The sequence below is a fragment of the Rhinichthys klamathensis genome, unplaced genomic scaffold (assembly GCF_029890125.1).
Source record: "Rhinichthys klamathensis goyatoka isolate OS25496 unplaced genomic scaffold, OSU_Roscu_1.1 h1tg000178l_1, whole genome shotgun sequence".
NCBI classification, from domain to species: domain Eukaryota; kingdom Metazoa; phylum Chordata; class Actinopteri; order Cypriniformes; family Leuciscidae; genus Rhinichthys; species Rhinichthys klamathensis.
In genome coordinates this window covers 1018208-1042775 of record NW_026606707.1, presented here as the reverse complement: position 1 = coordinate 1042775, position 24568 = coordinate 1018208, and the positions used below count along the sequence as shown (strand labels likewise).

General features: G+C 38.9%; 1 protein-coding gene across 5 annotated transcripts in view; it reads right to left on the bottom strand.

Annotated features, from left to right (window-relative positions):
• ptprfb (protein tyrosine phosphatase receptor type Fb) overlaps window positions 1-24568 on the bottom strand; it is a 218470-nt gene that overhangs the window by 13243 nt on the left and 180659 nt on the right. For all 5 annotated transcript variants that reach the window (XM_056260780.1, XM_056260782.1, XM_056260783.1 and 2 more), the window contains 3 exons: window positions 17753-17913; window positions 13169-13281; window positions 4659-4756 (listed from right to left, as the gene is read on the bottom strand). In XM_056260780.1, coding sequence (XP_056116755.1) covers window positions 4659-4756; window positions 13169-13281; window positions 17753-17913 — 372 coding nt within the window. The remainder of the gene's footprint in view (window positions 1-4658; window positions 4757-13168; window positions 13282-17752; window positions 17914-24568) is intronic.

The window sequence follows — 24568 nt, the reverse complement described above, 5'->3', positions numbered from 1 at the left end:
TAATGGAATACTTGTGTCCATGTGGACTTCTTGTGTGCGCTTGATTTTGTGCCCGGTGACAGGAACGAAGAGGGAAGAGCAATGGCTGAGGAATAGCAGACCCAACAGGGAGAGTGTGGATTTATGGAGACAGACAGGAAGCTCTAAAGAGAGAGGACAGATGAACACATCTGGAGGAAAACCCTGCATATATCACTGGCTGCTCGCATGAGGTGATGCCCTGAATGGGTAACATATATTAAAAGCAAGGCCTTTTTATTAGAGGTTAGTTATCAGCTGTGTACAAATGTTTGAGAGGTCATGCTCATGTTACAGCCATTCTGATGGATTATTACAGACATATTAAGGGACGGATACATGAATCCACTATAAAAAACATGAATGGGAGAATTCTTATCACATTTATATATTGTGTGATTTGAGCTAAACAAGCATAATTTATGATACCATTGTTGTTAATGTTACAAAAGTCATATAATAATAATAATCAAACTGTATACATGTACAGATTCATGTCTATGGTGACAACAATAAATAAATAAATAAACTATATCAAACAATTTGTGGCTAATTTTTTAGATGGCTCAATGATTCATTGCTGTCTTTATTGCAAGTATTATTCTTATTATTAACCTGAAAAAAATGCAAACAACACTACTGCTACTACTACTACTAAAATAATTATAACAACAAATATGAACCGAAGAACTACGATAAATGTTTAAATTATATCTAAATATTGATATCTATGGTGGCAAGAATCAATCAATCCATCAGAAAATAAGACAAAAACACAGTTTGGAAAATGGATTCATGTTGTACTCGCTTATTATGTACATTTTGAAGACAACAAAAGTTACGGACCGCAGCTTTTAGTTGATGTTCCTGTAGTTCCAATGAAGCCAAGAGTCATGCGTTTGAATTACAGGGAGCACAAATACTGATAAACATATGCCTGTACCTGTAAGTCACGGTAGATTAAGCATAAGTCAAATGAATAAAATGCAAATTTTCAGGAGAAAATTGAATATGTACTCGGCACCACATGGAGCTAGACACTGGATTCCTCATTCTGACTTCAGAGGATTACACAAGAGACTAGAGGTGGGGAGGTACTCTCGAGTCACAGGTCTCCTCGGCTCAAATGACACTGGGTCGTATCTGAGCATCGATCGACGGCAATATGCAGCAGCCTGCTTGGCCATTCAATAATGTTGCAGGGTCTATTGTTATTCAGCATTGATCTTCCTGCTCTGGACAAGTCTCTGGTTGACTTAGTGTCCATCAACCTCCACAACCCTTCACCTGATCTGGGATAACATCAGCCTCCTCGGATCCTTTCAAACTTGCGTGCTTGTTTTAGACAAGAAACACCCTCTTAAGGGCCTCTGTAAACTACCATAAAGCGCTCTCTTTAAAACACAACTGCTTTTTTAAATGTCCATATATGAAGTAATGCTCAAAAATAAACAGCAACTCAGCATTCAATATGAATCAATTGGCATATTGAAGTATCTGATGTGCTAAGTGTTTCACTGCCAGTTTATCAGCAAGCTTCTTGCAGGAACATTTACTTTGCCGTAAGCTTTCGCATGCGAGTTCAGGTAATGTGCGAAGACGACAGCTGGTATGCTGACTGGCAGTGCTCGGCAAACAAGGGGAACAAATATGAGCTGTCACTACATGAGATGACAAGCTTGAGAGATGCGGATAATGATAGCGGTGGGAGGTGAGCGCCGGCTCCTATAAACATCTTCAGCTCTAGAGGGTTGACAAACATAAGCTCGTTACTGGTGAGAATCAGTGTCTGATGGGAGTCTTAGCAATTGCTATTGCCACCAGTTGAGCTGAGGAGTGATCTACAGAGACACTTTAAAAGCCAAGGAGGAATTTTTTGGACAACAAACACCCTTCAAATTCTGGTTCATGTTTATGCAGTGTAAAGCATTGAAAACCAACAGACTACTGGGTTAAATTAATATGTACATCTTCAGGTTAATAAGGGCGTCATGCTGGTTTAATGTAAAGGTCACCTGTATGGTGTGGTCACAGATTTTTCAAGAGGAAGTAGCAATTGATTACACGGCAGAGGGAAAAATATCTTTGGCAGATATAAATATGTGAAAAACTGAGACAATGAAACTGAGCAACGGATGCATCGAGTAGAACATGGAGCCAATAAACACGATGGTGACCCGCTGCCTTGCTCATGCTGGCTGGACTAGGCTACTCCCATTGGGCAAAGCGGAACCATCTGCCCCCTTGAGAGGGGGCCTTCCTTGACAGGAGGACATGACATCATGACATGCCAAGAGCAGGTTGTGAGCACCGCCTGGCTACAGAAGGCTTGTGTGGTGAAAACCACAATGCCGAGAGATTAGTCACATATGACTGTTGAAACGGCTTGATCCGTCCCTCACTAAACGTCTTTAAAGAGCAATGAATAAAAGGAGGTCTATAATAAGACAAAATCCTTGTCGTCTTTGCATTTTACTTTCCGCAGACACGTGTAATTACAGAAAAGAGGGTTTCGTTGGTTTGAGTGAAGTTTTAATTGCAGTTTTGCTATAATTACGACTGATAAAAAAAAAAAAGAGACCAAAGTGATATGAGAAGAACAAAAGAACAAATGAAAGAAAGAGACGTGTGTGATGCTGGCAAAATCGACAACTACTTCACTCGTAAAACCATCTCTAACTGGTATCTTGCAATGTTTAAGACTAATCTAATAATACATCCACACCAAATGTTTGTCAAAAGCTCAACCTCTACTTCAAGGATGCACATTTTGGGCCAACACCGTTTGATCTTTTAATAACTCCACACCTTTAGGGTGACGGCTGACAGGCATGGTAAATATCGCTCTTAGCTAGGTTTAACAGGCTTACAAGATGTGACAGTGCTTATGTGTTCCTTGCAGGTTTCTAGAGAGAGAGATCACGGGAAAATGAACATCTGCCTATCTGAGAGAGGCAAGGGCTAGCAGTTGTCATAACACCGGATGCTCTAACAGATGATGGCAGGAGAAACTATTAGATAATACCAAAGTCTGCAAAGCGAGTGAGCAAATGATTTAAAAAACAGTAAAGACAGAACTAACTTCACAAAAGTAACAAAAACACAAAATAAAAATGCCAAATCAGATCAAACAATGGAAACCCAGACAAAATAAATGCTCTATTTTATAAAGTTCCTAAAAACATAGGCTGAAGTTTTGCTGAGTTTCGGGAGTTTCTTAAATGGCATTTAAACTGGCAGTGACAAGCTTCGCCATACACTGTTCAAATCTAGACTAAAAACACATCTCTTTGGCCTAGCATACACATAACACATTATAGACATCATAAGAAGGATGGCGTCTACGCTAATATTAGTCTCTCTGTTTATCCCGAGGGACCCTCTATGGTGGACCTGCGCCTCCTGGACCCATCCCAACTCATCCTGAAGTGCCAGCCTCATCAGCCCTGTGAAGGCCTTATCGACACGACAGCCATCGACACTGATCCTCAACAACTCGTCTCCATACCGGCGTGATTACTTCGACTTCCAACCAGATGGAAATGGATAAATACTCTAAATGTTCCGATCCAATCTGACTTGTAATGCTGCCCGAACCTTCGTTGGCCAGAGAACTGGCCCCCGACTGAGTCTGGGTTCTCCCAACGTTTTTTTCTCCATTCTGTCACCTGGAGTTTTGGTTCCTTGCCACTGTTGCCTTGGCTTTTGGCTTGCTTAGTTGGGGACATTTAATATTCAACAATATTATTGATCTGCCTTACTTCAGGTGGACGTTGATGCAATTTTCTTCTAGAAACAAACTTTGTTGTATTATTTTCATGTTATCAATGTGAAGCTGCTTTGATACAATCTGTATTGTAAAAAGCGCTTTATAAATGAAGGTGACTTGACTTGACACTGTCAGAAATTTTTTTTGGCAAATATTGTACCTTTGTCATACAACAGATTGTCACTGGGGCAGTACTCTAAAAAGTACATCTTTGTACATTCTCTAGGCCTAAAAGGTGCATATTAGTACTTTAGACTAGTAATATGTGCCCTTAAGGTAGCAGTCTTAAGGAGTAAGTAAGGTACACAAGTGTCCTGATTGAGTGTACTGCCTAGGGATGCACTGATACCATTCTTTCAGAACCGATCCGATACCAAAAATTCTGAGTATCGACAGATACCGATCCGATCCCTGGTAAAACGTTACACATTGCTCTTTGTATTGTTGTAAAATACATTCATGAAAAACAAGTATATATATATATATATACTATAAAATTAAGACATTTTTAAATGTATAGCGCAGCTGTTTAATGAGGCAGCAAGATATGATAGATAGGACAGAACAAGAAAAGCTATTAATAATCTTGCATTGTGCAAAAGTATTATGGTATGAAAGGCTCCAATACAGTGCAGCACAAAGTGCTTTATGCGCATCCCGAGCGCAGTATGATGCTCTTGAAGCCACTTTCAAGTAGACTTAAGTTCAAACAACTGTTCTAACAGCGTTGGAGCTGAACTCTGCAGGAAAGAGGTCCTCCAGGAGCAGGTTTTGCAACCCAATTTTCTAGAGAATCTGCAACCGTAATTAATATTTTCGATGCTAAACTTTCAAGCAGTACCAGTCGAATGAGTTTAAGCTACTGTCCTACCTCATACTCCTGGGAAAAGCGGAGGGCATCATTGGCCTTGAGTCGCTCGATGTGGTCCGCCAACTCGCAGACAGATATGGGAGGATGTTCTCTCATTCCTAAAATAGAAAGTAAGACAACAAGAAGTGATGAGCACATCCCAGAGTATCACACCTGATGCATCGTACCGTTACGGTGGGGAGCGAGTCTGTCAGTTTTGAGTTGAGGAGGACACAATATAAAGAGATTCTTCTTGCACCTTGATGTGACATGATCCCTTTGAGAGATTTGTGGTGACACATGTTGTGTCCATTTACGTCTATAGGCAAGGGAAGGAAAGTTTATTAATATAGCACATTTCATACACTATGGCAATTCAAAGTGCTTTACATAGAAAGGAATAAAAATAACCACAATATAAAAGCAAGGAAAATTAAAACAGTTATTCAAAATGCTTTATATAGAAAGGAATTAAAATAACCACACTATGGCAATTCAAAGTGCTTTGCATAGAAAATAAGCACAAGATAAAAGCAAGGGGAATTAAAACAGTTATAAAAGGAATTAAAAGAGATAAATGATACGGTTAAAAAATTAATTAGAGTAAAATGAATTAAAGTAGTAATACGATGATACATAGAATAAACTTCTCATCTGGCAAAACACCGGTGTATCTTATTTTGCATATAGTTTTACTCTTACACTGTGTCTGTGGTGATCTTTCAATGCGCCTAAAAAAAAATCTATTTGACGTCTCCAATAGACCCGATTTTTCCCTAAAATCGGACAGGAAGAGCTCTAGGTTCAATGCCCCATCAGTCAGCACCCCAAAAAACCCATTTGTTCGGAAGCTCTAGGAATGGAGTCGATCCAGTCCGCACCCCACAGAACCTCGAGTTTAATTAGCCCCTTTCACACAGCGCTTTGAACCCGGGAAATTGCCGGCAAATTGCCAGAGTGCCTTCTGTGTGAACTAGGGCTGTCACGATGTTAGATTTTTCACACCACGGTTATTGTGGCCAAAATAATTCACGATATCGATATATCGCGATATCTAGAATCTATAAGAGGGGGGGTTTATAGTTTTTCTTTTTTACCCAACAAACATAAGGGTACAAACAAAAAAATCAAGTGCAAATACAAATACAAAAATAAGATGATAATAATCACCCTTTATTAAATGTATGAATACAGAAACCCCCTGTTAACAGGTTAATGTCACGTTTCCCATTCCATGACTAGTAAAATAATCGCAATGTATTCTCTGTAAAATTGCGTAATCTGCAGGGTGATGGACACGGAGATGGGTAAAAAGGTTGGTGGCTACACATTCTGCAGCGCCGCGTCGCGTGTAGGACAACTCGAGGTATCGCACACGGACGCGCATTTTCTCAGTTTATGGCCAGCAGTATTCTTATGTTTAAGGAGATTATGAAATTAAGATAATGTCTGTACTATGTTATGATTGTACTGTACAATTAAATACAATAGTTGCTGAGTCTGTGATCTGAACACTTTACCTCAGAGCATCCATTAACTGAATGAATTGAGAATATCACCTGAAAATCCGATAACATCAGCCATTTTCATTCAAGCAGCTGATTTCTGTAAATTAATGTAAAACTAAATGTACATTGCAGCACAGGGTTAAGTCATTTACAATGATTTGCGACAAATATAATGTAAATTTAATATAAAACTATGTAAATGGCGCTCTGTGTCTGAATGGCACAACCGGTGTGTGTACACTCGAAGAGAAAATGTGTTCGAATTTTAAAGACGTGGCGCTGCGCTTCTCGTCCGGTGTATGACCCCCTTTAAAGTGCTGTTTTCTTTTGAGCCGAATAACTCCCATTCAGGCGAGCTTACTTTTTTCGGGTGTGGACAGTGTTTCACTCTCTCGCTCAGATGACGTTCTTCTCAGAGTAGCTGCGCGGCCCGGGCTGCGTCTTCTTTGAGTCAGCGGGTGCAATACAGCTGAGACGTCAACCAGGTACTCGAGCTGGAGTATTTACGTGTCATGTTATCATAACAGTCCTATTCATTTGAAACATCGTGGTTATCGCCAATACCGGTATATCGCCACACTCTAAATTAACACGATGTCGATATTTCATGCTTTGAATATCACGATTATCGTCAACACCGGTATATTGCGACACCCCTAGTGTGAACGCAAACACGACCCGGGATTGATGCCGGGATCGATGCCGGGTTGGGGACCTAGTAACATTGCCGTGTTCAGACCCGGAACGCACGCTGTGTGAACAAAAGCCAGAACCAATGCCGTATAAGGGGTGTGTCGTAGTGATGATTCATGAGCCTTTGCAATGACGTAGTTATCGTGCGACTCAGTCACTCTAGAAGAAAGTTTGTGTTCGTCATCGATACAAGAAAGAACGAAAAAATGTCTTCAAACTGGACTGAAGTAGAGACCCCTCACATCCAACATCACGCGTCTTTCCGGAACATACACGGGTTGTGTGTGAACGCGCTCTCTGATTCCGGCAAATCACTGGCAGTGTGAATGAAGCAAAATCAAACGAACCCGGGTCAAATCCCGGGTCACTTTATCCGTGTATTTTCCGGAATCTCTGTGTGAAAGGGGATATTGACACATCCACTCACTACTCCACCACAGACCCAGGTCATCAGCATGGTTTCATCTCTCAATTTCTCCAATTAAGTCATTTATGTTTGTCTCTTATCCAATTTTCAGTGCCATTTGAGTTTAGAATCAAAAGGAGGATGCAGAAATCAAACAGTGTCAGTCGGACGCACAGTGGCACAGTACTCATTCAGTAAATCCACAGCTAAACAGATGTGTTTTGAGTCTGGATTTGAATGTAACTACTGTAGGGGCACATCAGATCTCTTCTGGAAGCTGGCTCCAGCTGTGTGAACGTCTGAACTTTGTCTTCTAATTGTTTCAAAAAGTTAATTGAAATCCCTCTTGAGGAGTTCTGACTGCTCTTTCTGAGTGTCATTCTTCCCCACATGAATGAGAAGTCTGATGTTTTTTTGCAGTCTGATGTTTCATCACAATGTTCTGAAGTTCCCTGTTGTTGCTTGTGGAAGGCAGCACGTAGTTGTATCCCTGCTAATAATGTTTCTGATAATGGAGTCACCCACTATCAGAGACCTGTGCTCGGCTGCGCTCTGAGCTGAGTGCCGCTGTCTGCTCGGCCTTGAGCGCCAGTTAGCATCAGTGTTAGCTACCAGCTGATTCGGTCTGTGTTCGATCACATTCATCTCGTTTGGGGATTCCTCATCTACATTCATTAATACTTCAAATCTGTTCTCAAGACGTACAGGCAGTGGTAGGAAACCAGTGTTTGCAATCCTTGTCATAGCCATATCTGGGGTAGAGGATGCTACTGCGGCAATATGTGATGCTCGTGACAATCTGATGTCTCGAGTGCCTTTGGGTCTCGCTCCCTGTTTGTGCCATCGATCAGTGTGTTGATCGGCTTGTTTCTCTACACTCAGTATGGCTTGTCGTGGAGCACTAGATTCCTGGGACTCACCGGCTGTATGCTGGGGACGGTAGTCCCGTAAGTAACTTTGTTTCAAGAACTGCAATCCTTTGTAAAAGTCTGTGGCAGTTTGTGCAGCAAGTATCCTTTTGGATGTAGGCAGCTGTGTTTTCCCTTCTCCGGAATGTAAGCTGATGGTAGTGGGAGGCTGGTCGGATAGGAAAACCGCTTTTTTGTAGTAATCTCCCAGTCACAAAAGTTTCTAGTTTAAAAGTTGATGCCAAGCTATGTCGATTTAGCACTGTGCAGATTTGCTGAAGTTAAAATTAGGAGATAAAATGTAAAAGCGATAGAGCAAAGTGCGGAGCATCCGACACAGTAGCTAAGCAGGAAGTAGAATGATACCCCAAACACACTCTGGATCTGTTGTCTGGAGGGTCAGCTTGCTGCCAAAAACCATTTCCCTGCCACTGCCAGCGCTTGTGAACGTATCAAGGCTACATGCTCAGCTGGATCTGAGAAAATGCTCAGCCTGCGTGATGTTCGATGAGGAAAGGATGGAGGTTTGTAATAGAGAGGGATCTGTCATTGGGATTCCAATGGTTGAGGATGAATGAGCGAGACAGGGATGCTTAATGGGACATGGTTGGGTATGATTCCCCATTATGAGTTCATTATGCCCACAGTGAGCACAGTAATGTCTGGACGAGCCCCCTGCCAGCTACTTCACGCAACCGTTACTGCGAGACAGTGGGCGGCAGGATCAGGGGCCACTCTCTTAATCAACCGCACTGATACGATGCCAAAAAAAAACCCTGATTTGCTGTATCCTGTGGTCTGGCAGAATGCAGACACATCTTGCATTTCTTTGCTAGAATATGTCAGTCATGTGTTGCAACATACTGTGTATGTAAATCCTCAGCAGGAGTACATGCTAATTTAGAGTGTCAGTGGTGTAAGCTGGGAATTGCTTAGTAGTAGATAAAGGAAGATGTCCAAGTACCTTAAGGGATCACTAAATACATGTGACAAAGTAATGTTAAAACAGTGAAAATAAGCAACAACTCTCTACAATATTTTTGCTGGATACTGTATCCTGAATACTAGGTTTTCAGATATCCTACTCATTTGACATACTGTTTTTTGTGTACTTTGTTGCAGGAAAGCATATAACAAAAAATGGAGTTTGCAATTTACATACATACATAATTTCTACTGTTTTCTAGCACACAAATGAGACACAAAGTATTCTGTATATTTAGAGGCTAATGTTGCAATAAGCTGCACCATGAGCACATTAAGTGAATTCAGCACTTGTTAAACAGCAAGTTAATTAGGCAGCGAAGAGCTACAACCCAGCATGCAAAGCAGGGAAAGGCCGATTACAAGATGTCTTGAATTGAAATGAACGTCCAAGGTCGTTAAAGTGAAAATGTAACTAGAAACGTGTGGATAGGAGCCTGGACATCTTACTGCTACATATAAGACAACGACAGGAAATTAAGTTTGATAATACTGGCATGTGTGTGCTGTACATAACATACAAGTGAATTACTCCTGCATTTAATGCAAGGTACAACACAAGCAATTCCTGCCTCAGATATGGGTGTTTCTTCAACTAGGGCACTAGAGAAAACACTTTTTCACATCATTCATTTGCCCACTAACAGCGTCCAACAGTTATTTTTTCTTCTCTGAAACATTATAAACAATTCCACCACAGTATCATTTTCATCACATCTCAGGTAAATTATTATCTGCTTAAACAGCATTTTAGAAATCAAAAGGTTAACTCCTTTGTCTAACCTTTGTCTTATTTTTATAATTAGCATGTTATATATCCTAAATACACATATTTAAATCATGTTTTCACACAGAAATATTCTATTCTGAAGCAATATTTATTACCTTATACTTTTTCATTAATTTCTATAAATGTTGATATTATTAGACACATTGTTGGTTGTAATGAAAATGACGCTATAACTGTGGGACAGACGTGAAATGTGTAAATATTAGGGGTGTAACGGTTCACAAAATTCACGGTTCGGTTCGATACGATACACTTGTGTCACGGTTCGGTTCGGTACGATTCGGTACGTTTCCGATACAGCAAAAAGAAAGAAATGCCAGAGAAATTTCCTTGATTTAATCTTTTTAATTATATTTTTATTAAAACTAACATCATAAAGTATGATATTTTTTAACTTTGAGCAATGATGGAGCTATACTTGACTTTTCTTAGGAGCTTATAAAACAAAACAGCTCCTTGGACAAAATTAAATGTAATATTGTAGTAGTTATAAACAAAGGTTTATTTTAGTTCAGATTAACATTTGAGGGCAGCAATTGTATTCATAATGTCAAAATAAAACCGACGTGATGTTACTTGAAAGCATTATAGCCTACTATTCCTGCCAAACTTCCATGGTTACAGTTAGTAGTGTTACTACAGTAAACCCATGGTGAATGTTGCTGATCTGTGGACACTGGATAGTTCATTCATGGCACAATGTTTCTTCCTGGTTTCCACGTCAGCGCTGTTTGATCCGTTAATAACGGAGAAATGCGAATGTTTCTCACTAGATCTTGCAGCGATGTTATTACTTCAGTGGCGAATTCAAATGCTTTCTTTACTGGATTTGGCTGTGTAGTAACAGTGCTGATGATTAAGATCGGCTCGCGCTGTATTTGTCCAAACTGATAAACGGTCCTTCAACCACACAATAACGAGTGGTTTCGTTCCGCTTACATTACATTTGCCATTTGATGTTGGGCAATGTTGTGGTCACGCACATTATGAGCGCGCTTGCCACGCGTGACGCGCCTTCATTTGAAATAACGAAATTTTGGTCGGCAGGAAAAATGGTCCAACGAACCGTTCGGTTCAAAAATGCGTACCGAAAACCGAACCGAAAGCCTCGTACCGAACGGTTCAATACGAATACGTGTATCGTTACACCCCTAGTAAATATTTATATTAATTACTTTGACAATAAATATTAAAATGGCTTGTTTACTTAACCTAGTTTTAAAAGTGTCATGATTAATATTTTTTTTATGATGGATTTTCATATTTTAAGAAGTCTGAGTTAAAACAATAGTATCTTTATATAAGACATATTTAAAAGTAGCCAAAATAAATGAAGGCATAAATAAAAAAAGTGTTTAAAGAATGTAACCTTGTATATATAAAGTTATAATAACAAAATACCCTGATGACAAAGTACCTGTAACTGAAGTAAAACCCCTATATTAATATACAGTCACATAATTTGTACCGTACTCATAAACAAAACAAAACCAACTCAACCCTGTGTTTCAAAATTGAATCAAACGTTGAAATGTGAAGTGTGCTTGTCGCCACTCTGCTGCCATATGAAAACCGCTGGCTGTGGCAGCGGGGATTCACGGCAAGAGAGCTGTATGGCTGTTTTGCCTGCGGTAATTATGCGCTCTTCAGGACTGAAAGGGTCTGTAATAACCTGGCTCGACTGCCACCACTCAGCTATTAGAGGAGAGAGAGGCAGGCCTGACATTTTCTCTTAGCGTCACAGATCTGCCTCTCATTCACCTTGGGAATGGAAAGCAGGAGGCTAATTAACAAAGAGGGGTTGAAAGAGAGCAAGAGGCCTTCAGGTGAATTGAGTCCATATAAGACACTCCGAGGAGATGGGACAGTGAGTGGAGAAACGGCAATAAACAGCTGCATTCAGAGCCACCAAAAGACAAATAGTATCTTAAATGCAATATGCAGCAGAGCGCTTCATTATGCTTTCCTACAGCTTCTGCTTATTCAGTATACTCGCACTGAACAAAGTCATAAAACAGTACATCTGTTTTCACACAAAGATGTTAATTAAACAACAAAAAAAGTACAATATTTTAAAAATGAAGTAGCTACTGTATAATATAGAGCTGCATGATTAATTTTTTTTGTTCAAGAAACATCGATTCTGAACAGACAACTAAACAAAATGACATATCATTTACTAAAAGTTCTGACAAAATATTAACTGCTGCAGTCTATTTAAATTTTTTTTAAATTAATTTGAATTATTATTATTATGTTTTCTTTTAAATCGGTTAGAATAAATGATTCAATGGCTCACTTGTTTCCTTACTGGATGATTCAGCGTTTTTGAAACGAATCTCTTGAATGAATGATTCAATGACTCACTCATGCAGACTTCACTTGTTTCATCACTGGATGAAGCAGCGTTTTTGAACGAATCTCTTGAATGAATGATTCAATGACAAAAAAAATGTAACAGTCACTTGTCGCCACCTACTGGTGTAACAATGTAATTAATACAATATTTATTTGAAGCATCAAGTTACTTTCAAAGGATGATTTACTCTATTTTGATACCTTTAAAAAATATTGATCCTGTGTGCTTGAAAAGACTGCTCTCTCTGGGTCAGCGGCAGCGTCAACACAGACTTGTATGTTAGCTGTATTTGTCAAAGGTTTAATAGACATAGCAGAATCGCTATCATTTAGGAATAATTGAATAGAGGTTGCGATCTTTTAGCAATTAATCGTGCAGCTCTAATATATAATATAAAGTATCTTATAAAAAAGCTTTTATCTGGCTTTCAGATGCAGTGTTATGACTGAGTGCACCTCCTCTCTCATGTGCTGTCTTTACGGGTGTGGTGGGCGGGCCGTGAAGATTTGAAGATATGCACAGCAGTGACAGATCGTTCTGATTACAAAGACACACTGTCAGTTCAGTCAGCGTGCGCATACACATCCTGTTTATGCTAAATGACACATTCGGTGGCATATGCTGACGCGTGTTTGTGCACTGAGAAAATAATATCAGGGTTACTGAACAAGATACAGATGATATAGTGCAATGGATGATGTGAATGTATTGTGTATGTAAAGAAAAGAAAGATTGAATTTGTGCATTGTGCATATGGTGATAGGCTTAAATATTACACACTGAGTCATAGGAAAAGTGTACACGTGCATATGGAGGAGAACACATGGGGCTCTGGCAGACTGGTAATGTGTGTCTACAGTACATATGGTGTACGATGTGTTACCTGGTGTCTGGTAGTTGAGTCTCCTCATTTCTACAGGATCAGACGAGTTGGCCAGAAGACAATCCTTCACACCACTAGAATGATCATCTTTAGGTAGGGGGGATGCCCTCTTCCTGTAAAAACAAAATGGAGTCAGCATGAGTATGGCTATTGATTCATTCAGGCCACGACACCCTCACCAACAGAGGATGGCCTGCAGATTCAAAAGATTCCAAAAACAAGATAAAATAAATAGTTTTGAGGGATGGGACAGTGAAATGTGGACATTAGCATCTTCATAATTAGAGAACATCAATTAAACACCCTTGTAGAGTGACATTTTGTGTCCTGTGCTGACTTTTTGCAACTTGCTAGTCTAAAAATTGGACAAAACATTTAGTGAATTGTATTATTCAACAATGTTAAAAGGTTTGGTGCCAATATGTTTAAAAAAAAAAAAAAAAAGAAGAAGAAGAAGAAATTAATACTTTTATACAGCAAGGATGCTTCAAAGTGATCAAAAGTGACAGTAAAAAAATGTCTATTTCAAACTTTCTTTTTGAACTTTGTTCATCAAAGAATATAGAAAACACCACCACGGTTTCCACACAATTATCTAGCTGTTTTCAACATTGATGATAATCAGAAATGTTTCTTGGGCATCAAATCAGATAGATTTCTGAAGGATCATGTGACACTGAAGACAGGAGTAATGGTGTTGAAAATTCAGCTTTGACATCACAGAATTTGTTTTTAAAATATATTTTAAAAGATATGGTGATGAATAATATTTCATGTTATATTAAAATTTGTACCTTATTTTTGAATAAATAAACGCCCTGGTGAGCATAAGAGACTTCTCTTACCAACCCCCAACTTTTTAACAATACTGTCACTGTACATTACACTAAATTAGTATACTATCTTAAATTATAATATAATATAATAATAGGAGTTTTAGGAGTACACTAGCATATAGATGACCTCAAAGCTAATAGAGGTCGATTACAAGTCGCAAAACTCCAAATTTGTTTTCACGAGGTCTTAAGACAACATATTAATCAGTCTAAAAAGCACGAGCCTCATTTCCTGTTAAAGCTTCGTTGCTTTTAGAGCACATTAGGATTTCCCTTAGGGATGTGAAGGGGTCACGGTGATCCGAAATAAAAGCCAAATAGCGTGTTTGTTCAGCGTCTCGCTCGATTCTGTTAGCAAGCTCACTAAATATTCAGGGTGCGACGCTTTTGTTTGTGGGGAAAACAAGGCGACCAGGTAATTAGCACATCAGCTGGATGGCACAACACCGGTAATTACGCCACTGTAGCACCTGCACTCCCGAGCACGCTCTTCCAGCAGGTAAAGCTGTCGCGCACACACACACACACACACGGAGACGCAGAACATCTGTCAGTGGAAACCCATCCTCAGACACATGGACACAAATCCCCAAACAAAATGAAAGAGCCAACTGCACGGGAAATTTCACATCTCACTGCACTCAATTTGTAAGGTTCTGAGCACAGTTTTCTAGCTTTAATAAAGCCTGAATAGCTCAAATGAGGCTGACACCAGAGAGGCGGGCCGCACTGAAGGGTCTTCAGCATATGCCACTTAACAGAGCCGGGCGTATAGCATCGCTAATCACTAAAGCGCTGGACAAGTAGCCCCTCACCTTCATTGTACATACAGTAAGTCTCAGCACGCTTCAATTATTCAGTTTGGAGTTAATACATATACACCAGAGGCTAAAAGGATCCATTTGTACTGGGGTTCAGCATGAAACGCAAAGATAAAAATAACAGAAAATGGCCATTTTGCTCTGGGAGAGAGCGTGTATATGCGTAAGAGATATATTTTGTACATTAGCGGGTAAGAAGGAAAGAAAAAAAAGAAAAGAAACCACAGTTCGGTGGAGGGAAATGTCAGCTTTGAAGACGAGAACATTTCTATTTCGGCAGCCGCCGGGCTGGCATTTCCTTTACAATGGGCCATTCAGGGCTCAGGTGAGACAGCAGAAAGGCTGACTGCACACGCTCAGTCTGAGTGACCTTCAGGAGGAGGTGAACGATCAACACGAACAGCACGGGAAAAAAACAAAAAAACATCCCCAAAAATAAAACATCACGATCACAACAGCAAAGCATGCACCACTGAAACGACGTAAACCCAATGGACTGGAACTTTTCAAGGGCAGCAGGGTGTGAGGGTGAACTACGGTCAATCTTAATTCAAAAAGGCAATTACAGCCAACATCCTGTTTTGGATGAACTGAACTGATAGTCATTCAAAACAACATGATAATGAACAGTAACGTGCGGCCACACCTGTAGACCCTGCAGCCTGTGAAGAGTGAGACAGATGACACTTCTGAAATGAAAACCATGACAGAAAGACACCTGGCCATAATCTGAAGGTACCTACCTCTCCTGTTTGCTGCGTTTGTATGGAGTGGAGGAAGGAAGAGACATGTGATTAGTTGCTGTCAGACACCCAGAGACCCAAGTGAGCTGTGCGGCTAACCTTGCGTTTCAAAAACGTCTTTCAGAAATCAGACTTTGTGTTTGAAGATGGTGATTTCAAAATATTCTTTTTTTATTTGAATAAGTACTTGTATGGAATGACTGACTAGCACAGCCTCAGCCTTTGCTTCAGCTTAGGTAACCAGGTAATACCTCTTCTGCCCCCATCCAGGGGTATAATAATAATAAAAAAAGTGTAGAAGACAATGTCAAAAATGGTCTTTTTCATCTTGTTTATATGACATATTATAGATATATACATAGTATAGACTTCTTCAATTTATTTACAAACACATATTCATATATCGGTACCATTTCGGTTATCGGCCATTATTAAACTTTTTAAAATGGTTTATTTTTGTGTTGAAACCCTTGTCTTTTTCATCTTGTTTATCTAACACAAGTATTATCCACTGCTTCAGTTTATATGCAAACACATTATCTTGGGCATTAATAAGTTATCGGTACCATAACGGTATCGGTAACATAATATTTCGGTACCATAAGCCAATATTAGAGTTTTTTCATTATTATTATTTTTTGTGCTAAAAACCTTGTGTTTTTCCATCTTGTTCATGACGTATTATCCACTGCTTCAGTTTATAAACAAACACATAATCATAGGGAGGCAAAATATATCGGTACCATATCAGTTATCGAACGATATTATAGAATTATTTTTATTTAATCCCTTATTGTTACATTTAGATGACCTTTGTTCAAACTAATAATTTAAAAACACCATTAAATATGATCTTTCATAAATCTCAAAATAGATATCCATTTGTAATAATGTACATTATAGCTTTGTGATGTTTAAATTTGCTTGTAGCATTTAAAACAATTGATTTTAGTTTTATTTTTGATTTATTTAGACAACATATTTAATATGTTATCGACCACAACATGAAATGATCTGCTTATATCAGTCAAAATATCAATATAGTGCATCCCTACATTAAATGTTCAATTTCAGCAAAGATTCAATTTCAGCAAAGATTCAAAAAGGCTAATATCTCATTTGTGATCAGATTTTGCATTAGGGCATCCGGCGGTATGACCGCCTGTTAGCAACAAACAATACAGCCACTGACAATATCGCTGTCAGTGTGAACAAACATAAGAGAGAGAAAGTGAAGGCCAGCAGTGAAATAGACCAGTTATCATTCCTGAAGCATAATAATAGCAGAGCTACTCGCTGGACTATCCGGCTCGCAGCGGTGGAAGTGCAAGATGACAGCTTTTAGAATAGCATCAGCAGGTTGTGGCGGCACAGCCACACAACCGCTCGCCTGCCGAAACCGAAGGCTGACGCTGCCATTTCACCGCTGCATCTTCGCTCGTGAACTGCAAAGCTAAAAGAGTGAGTCCTGCGCCACCAGGGGGGCTGAAATGGTGGATTTGTGTCGAACGTGGAGAAAATCAGAGCAAAACAAACGCAAGGTCTGCTCTGAAGTAAGGGATTTTACTAAGACGGGCTTGAGGGAGTATAAGTCAGTACTGTATAAGCGTTGTGAATGGGACCACCGGGTCATGCCGCGAGCTACATGTCTGCCTTATTCGGCTGAGTCAAGATGTCATTATGAATAATGTCCTCCTTTTGTTCTCTCTGCGGGAAAGCTAGCTAAAATTAGCCACATCTTGTTGCGTGTACAAAGCAGCCCTGAATTCAGAGTCACGCTGACGATGATGTGCAGGGGTGCATTTCATCTAAAATCAGACTTTCTCAGAGGCTGATACTTTGAGAGAGTTGCTCTCAGAGATACCGAGAGAAAAAAAACAAAAAAACAGGGTGGCCTTTCATAACCCCATCAACAACAGTGAAAACTAGGGCTGTTAATTGATAAAATATAGAAATATTTACATGGAATGGTGAATATTAAATCTAATTAAGCACAACTAATTGAGAAACTCTTCAAATGAAGATAATTCAAACACATTATATTCAAACAGAGATTGAAATATGGGATCTATCTTATCAGGAGGAACGATTATAAAACGATTACCGTTGTTCAGTGAATGTTCACAGGCCAAATCCAGTGAACAGTGAACCTCAGAAAGGAGTGATGGGAAACCTCTTCCTCACCTCTTGAAGAGCAGGATAGCGATAACTATGATGATGATGAGCACCACGGCGAGCACGGGGCCCATGACCCAAAGCATCTCAGGCTGGTCCATACTGCGCTGCATATGGTTTTCATCCGTCACCATGATGAGGTCCGAGTATGGGCTGGCTGAGAAGGTCCGCTACAGAGAGAGAGAGAGGCAGTTTGTGTTAGTCCACAAGAGTTATGGTTGACCTGGAGCAAATGAGAGCTTGTTTGGATGTGATGCTTCATTTGATGTACTTTAAGCTAAAGTATCTGTCTTTGTCATGACATTTTGAAGATGTCTTAGCTGTACTAAGAACTTAAAAAACACTTCCTGTTGTATTTATTTTGACAATATTATATCAGTTAATTTTTTAGGTTAAAGTCTATGCTGAAGGCTGCATTTATTTGATCAGAAATACAATAAAAAGAACAACATTATGAAAAATTATTATAATTTAACAGAACAGCTTCCTTTTTTGAATAGAGTTTAAAAAGTAATTAATTCCTGTGTTGTCAAAGCTGAATTTTCTGCTCAATACTCCAGTCTTCAGTGTCACACGATCCTTCAGAAATCATTCTAATATCTACCATGCTGCTCAAGAAACATGTCTTATTGTAAGGGTCACCAGCTGGAGTGCCCTTGAGAGTCACCAGAGGGAACTCCACATCAGACTATTGTCATTCCTTCACAAACTACATCTCCCATAACTCACTGCCCGGACTCTTCATCCATTATCACATTTACCTGTGTCTCATTATCTTGTTTAGCTCACCCAATATAAGCCTGGTTTTCTCATTCATTATCTGCAAAGTCTTGTTTAGTGTTACACTGGCAATTCCGAGCATTCTCCCTGGTTTCATGTCTCTTGGTTTTTGGATTTCTTGCCTGTCTCAGAGCAGTTTGTGACACTTATTAGAATAATCAATGCTGAAAAACAGTTATGCTGCTTAATTTCATGTAAACCGTAATACATTTTTTTTCAGGATTCTTTGATGAATAGAAAGTTGAAAAGAACAGCATTTATTTGAAATAGAAATACTTTTTAACATTATTAATGTCTTTTGAACGATAGCATATATTATAATTACTTTTCATTTCTGTAAATCACAATTTTGAATTTCCCTATTTTCTAGGAATGTATGTTGACTGTTTGACTGATTCTTTAAGTTCAATTACTAAAATGTGGAAAGCAAATTTAAAACAGTAAAGTAGCATTAAAATTATTACTGTCAATCGATAAAAAAAAGTAAATCGCACATTTTTCTGTAATTAATCGTGATTATTCGCACCTAACATTAAAGTTTATATTGCAATAATTTTCCATTTAATTTCCAAATTAGTATAGAAACAACAAAAAGACAGTAACCTATATTTTAGATATTTGTTTTTGAAAGGCCAGAATTATCAATACTGCTACAAATGTCTCTATGAAATAGATTTTTTTCTCAATTTTAGCCATTAATTATAGGCATTCAGTATTACAGTATGATTAAAAACTATCAATTTGAACATTTATTAAATTTAAAGTTGGTATATATTTTTTAAAGCCTAAGTGAATTTAAAACAATCTTCACATAAACCCATTATAATAAATATACCTGTGCCTTCAATCAGGGATACATTTGTTTCCATTGGCCCAGTCAGACCAGTTCAGATTTTTACTTGCCCAGTCAAAATGCAGAAAAAGTTAGCTTTCATTGTTTTTGACCCATGTAAACTTTTCATATATAAGGTAGCATATATACAGAAAATGATAATTGATAAATGACATTTATTTTAAGTTATTCAGTCAAGAGCAGTGTGTGATTCTCTCTATTTCTTTTGTTCTTTGATTACCTTAATAACAAACAGCAGCAGGTTTATTAAGCTGCTGTCACTTTAAGACAACTCTTTACGTTTATTTAAGACTTTGCGTAATTTTTGTGTTTTTGTCCGTTCAAGCGCTGTAGTGTGTAGTGTGTGTCACACAGACAGGAGATTCACAGATTTCTCTTTTGTGTCTTATCGCACTTGAATGGTTTAAAAGCATTTGCATGAATAAGAGCGTGATCACATATTGTAACGCTAGCCAAAGGATGAAGGGAAAAAAGCGGATGGAGCGTTAATTGCGTTAAATATTTTTATTTAAAAATAAAAATGAAACTGAGAAAATTAAATCGCATGTGTTGAACGTGTTAATTTTGACAGCACCAATTAAAATAAAAAAAGGGAAACTAAAATAACCTACAACAGGTTATTGTTGTGTGCACATGCACACATCCTCACATCTGTCTCCATGTCAGACCAGGTTCCCTTAACAAGACTCCTCTTAACCCCTGCCATACACACATTCACCTTTGATTAGCATAAGTCACACCTCTGAGTATATGTGAACATGTAGAGGAAGATACGCACAAGAAAAGAGGAATTTGTGTGAGAAGAACATGGAGAGAGGACCTGTGCACCACCCCTCCCTCCCTCTCTCTCTCTCTCTCTCTCTCTCTGGCTTTGATAAATGGAAGCTGAGGAGAGGAATCATATCCTCTTCATTAGTGCTCAAACCATGGTGATAGTGAGCTGGCTAGAGGGAGGGAGGGAGTGACAGGAAGAAAAAAGAGCCAGTGTGAGGGGACATAAATGAGACATCTCCCTGCTGTGCCCTCTTCCATGCACGCGCCATGGGATAGGCTCGAATTTTGCCTCACAAACCGCCAAGACACAATTGGGGAAAAAAAACATGAAGAGAATGAACGAAAGAAATGAAGGTGAGGAAAGATGGGCCTGCCACTTTCACTCTCTTATTCTGTGTTGGGAGAGGCCATCCACATGGACACTATTTCCCTGAAGGCCAAAACCCCCGTCGCCTTCCTCTCTTTCTCTATCTCTCTTCCTTCCGCTTCATCCTGTCACACAGAGCAGGGCACCATAATCCGGATCACTTCCAAAGCTCAGCTTGACTCATCTAAGAGCGCACAGATATTAATTGAAGAGATAAGCAGGATATTAGCTGGAGGAGAGTCACGAAGTCGTTGTGTTATCGCACTTCTCATATGACAATCTCACTGTTAACGTGATGCTTTATGTGAGCGCAGGCGGTTATGTGAGTGCAGTGTACTAGAAATACACATTTCACTGCATACTTGTAACTTTTCTTTAGCAAAGACCTGGAAAAAACATTGGCTTATTGGCTTAAGACCCCGATATGCTTCAAGCAATGAACTGGTGTGACGTCTAATTGAAGTTGTAAATCTAATTGAAAGAGACGATGATGTCTAATTGAAGATGTTTAATACTGTAAAGCTGCTTGCTTTTAAACAATCTATTGTATGAAGTGACATGACTTTACTGGAGTGCTGAATTGCAGAGCTAATGCAAACATCCACATCGCTAGGATCAGATGCTTAATCGTTTCCTCACCGCTGTCATTTTTCTTGTGTTTGTTTTGTTATTGAAAGGAAAGTGCGCAGCACATATTAACATATTCATCTAAACAGCACTCTCAGAGTGGATGTTTAGTATGTTCGCTAACAGTAAACCGCTGCTCACTTATTTCAAACTTCTTTTTACCCCAAAGCGAAGAACAAAAAAGACCTTTGCCGTGAGTATATCAGGGCCTTTAAGCTCAAGCTAGTTGTTGGAACCGGTTTCTTCCAGTTTAAAAGTAGCTTTAACCGATTTGATCTACCAGGTTAACATGTTTGTCCATTGGGAATCTAGCTGATCAACCCATCTACACAAACTCAGACCAGCTGGAAACCATATAAAAATAGCTACCACCTATTGTATACAGTCATGTGGCGCAGGATTTTGGACCAATGAGAGTTCTCTGTGGGCGGGGCTACACAGAGAAACAATGCAAATACAGAGACCAAAAAAACGCCAATTACACACTGACTGTCATGGTCAGTTAGGACAGACATTTAGATTGATACGGAAGACATTTCATCGCTTCTTATAACACCTCAGCCAGTTAGGACACTGTGTAAAGCTTTACCGGGGTAGAAAAAGATCACTTTCACCCTACCAGGGCAAATCTCACTAAAAAAATGCTTCATAAATGTCTAGGTCATATTTCATCTCAAAATAAAATAAATAAATAATTACACAAAATAAAGAAATAAATCTAAATAAATAAATCACAGAAAGCAAAGGCACTTTCTATATAAACTAGAAATAAGTATTCTGTGATATAAACTTTTGCTCCAGCTTCTGTATTCTGGTTTTATCTGTGATTATTATTGGTTTCTTAATGATAAATTGCTTGCGATTTTCCTCATTTGCAAGTCCCTTTGGATAAAAGCTTCTGCAGAATGATGAAATATAAATGTTAAAATGTACAATTAGCCACATTACTGGACTACATTAATGAGAATGACATTTTTCACATTACAGTAATGAGAATTCGAACATAAATGCCAATCTTAATAGTCCTAAAAATAGGCCTCTTTTTTCCATATAATAAAATATGAGCCGGACATTTCTTTGTGAGAATCACCCATCAAAGAGTTTTGTTGTTGTTGTTGTTGTACACCACGGTGCAATGCGTTTTCTGGCGCTGTGAATGAAACGACAGCGCTCTGCTTCCTCCGGCACTTTAACACAATTTGAGTACGACGTGTTAAAGTCAGTTAATGTCACTAATGTGTTTCGCATTTCCCAAGGAGAAAAAAAAAAAACACACACACAAGAAAGCTGAATACTAACTAACGCAAAATCCATTGAGCGGATAAGGATGTGCTCGCGTCCTCAGGGCAGAAGAGGAGCGGTTAACGACATCATCTCAGCGCTGGGGTCTCAGTGCGGGCATTCTGCTAATGTAAACACTTTATCTGGCAGAAACAGCTCGGCCGCCACAGGCCCTCCTTCCTAACTTTACCAGCCAGCTCACGCTCTTTCTCTCTCTCCGGTTTGCCTTTTTCTTGCGCTTCTTTCTTTAAAAGCTCACTGCTCTCTAACGCTCTTTTTCTTCTGGGCCGCTGGAACAGCTCTCTTCCTTTCAAACCTGTCGAAGCGCCGTCTCTCGCTCTCGTTTAACATAACATCTTAAGCTTGCTTCTCCGCACTTGCTTAACCAGATTCTGTTTACACACTCTATCTATCATCCGATTTCACACTCCTCTGGGCTTGTTTATGTGCCTCGAGTGATGCTTGTACACAAAGACATTCTGTTTTTTCTATGGACATGGAGACATCGTGGTTTACTGGTCCTCAAGATGAACTGAGATGCTCATGGATGTCTTTAGTACGGCTGATTCTCTACTTATAATTACTAAAAAAAAATTCTTTCTTTTTTTCAAGAAATCAATTGATTGATTCAATTCATTCTGATTCATTTTTAAAATTGATTCGTTTGGGAATGGGAATTATTGATTCATTTGGTCACAAAGTCAACAGACCTGTTTCAAGTACTACATGATCTGTTTGATGATTCAGCTTATTTTTTTTTTATCCATTACAGGTTAACATATTAAGTTAATATTCAATGCTGAATAAGAGGAGATGGCAAACATTTCACTAAATTTAGAGCATATTGAAAACCGTTATCGACTATCATGCTCAATGAATAAATAAAAATCAAGACATTACAAAGTTAGTGTTTAGTTTCAAATGCTAAAGGTTGAGGGTTGTTGAAATAGTACTGTATTATTAAGCATTACACAAGTATTAAAGTAAAAATATAAGTATTCAATTTTAAAATATGTAATTATTTTTAATATATAGTATATCATTTCTAATGTAATTTTTTAATATAATTAATTAATTTAATAATTTTACATTTATTTGACATTGTTAAATTATTATTACTATAATTATTAAATAGCACCTGGTCACATTTTATTTAGTAAATTTCATGATTAATTGAAACATTATGTTACCCCCATCCTAGTCTGCATTTTCAATTACCAGTCCAATAGTTCTTTTTCATTTTTTTAAATATAATTATTTAATGCATTTAATTTAGTTGATTAATTCATTTAACATTGGTTTAAAGTTATATTAAAAATATTATTATCATTGAATTGCATTTGGAAGCATTCCATTTAGTGAATTTCATGATTTGGTGGAGAATCGTTATTTTTACCCAGTCCTAGTCTATAGTTTCAATGGGATTGTGTTTCTGTGCTGAGCACTAGGCTTCATGTCTTCTAAAGGCTCCTTTGCTGAAGCTCAGCTCATTTCAGAGCAATCCATTCATTTCCTATGACAGCTCCGCAGCAGGAGAGCAACTGGAGCGCCGGATCCGAAGGGCGCAGCAGCGTTAGATGTTGAGCATTCTCTGAGATACCATTCTCTAGCCACCGACAAATGGTTAGTCTTGTTCTTTTGAACCTTACACACACCCAATCTAAACGTTCTCAAACCATCTGTGGGCTTGTTTAATCTTTATTAATTAAAGAGGTGTCCAGGTACAGTCTCTGCAGATCAGGAACGTCTCGTGGTAGTCCGAGTGAACGAGTCAGGACGAAAAGGTTGACGGTTAAGAAAAGGAGGGGTAGCAGGGCCTTTGAAGTGCTGAGTGAGGAAGTTGTCCCCCTCTTCTCATAAAGCATGGCGGACAGATTAATGCCTAAGCTTTAGGAATACTTAAGAGTCAGCTTCAAGGGAATCAGGACAAGCCTCCGTGCTCCCAAAGCCCAGCCACGCAAATCCATTCTGCTGCTCTTTCCACAGAGCCGAGAGGAGGAGCTCAAAGTGCCAAACACTGCTGACGCTATCATGAGAGGAAATTATGAATATTTATCCAACTGGTCCTCTGGTGGTCTGGGCTACAAGTTTCAGCGATGATTACTTTCAGGGCTGTGAGGGTGCGAAGTTCGATTCTTTGATT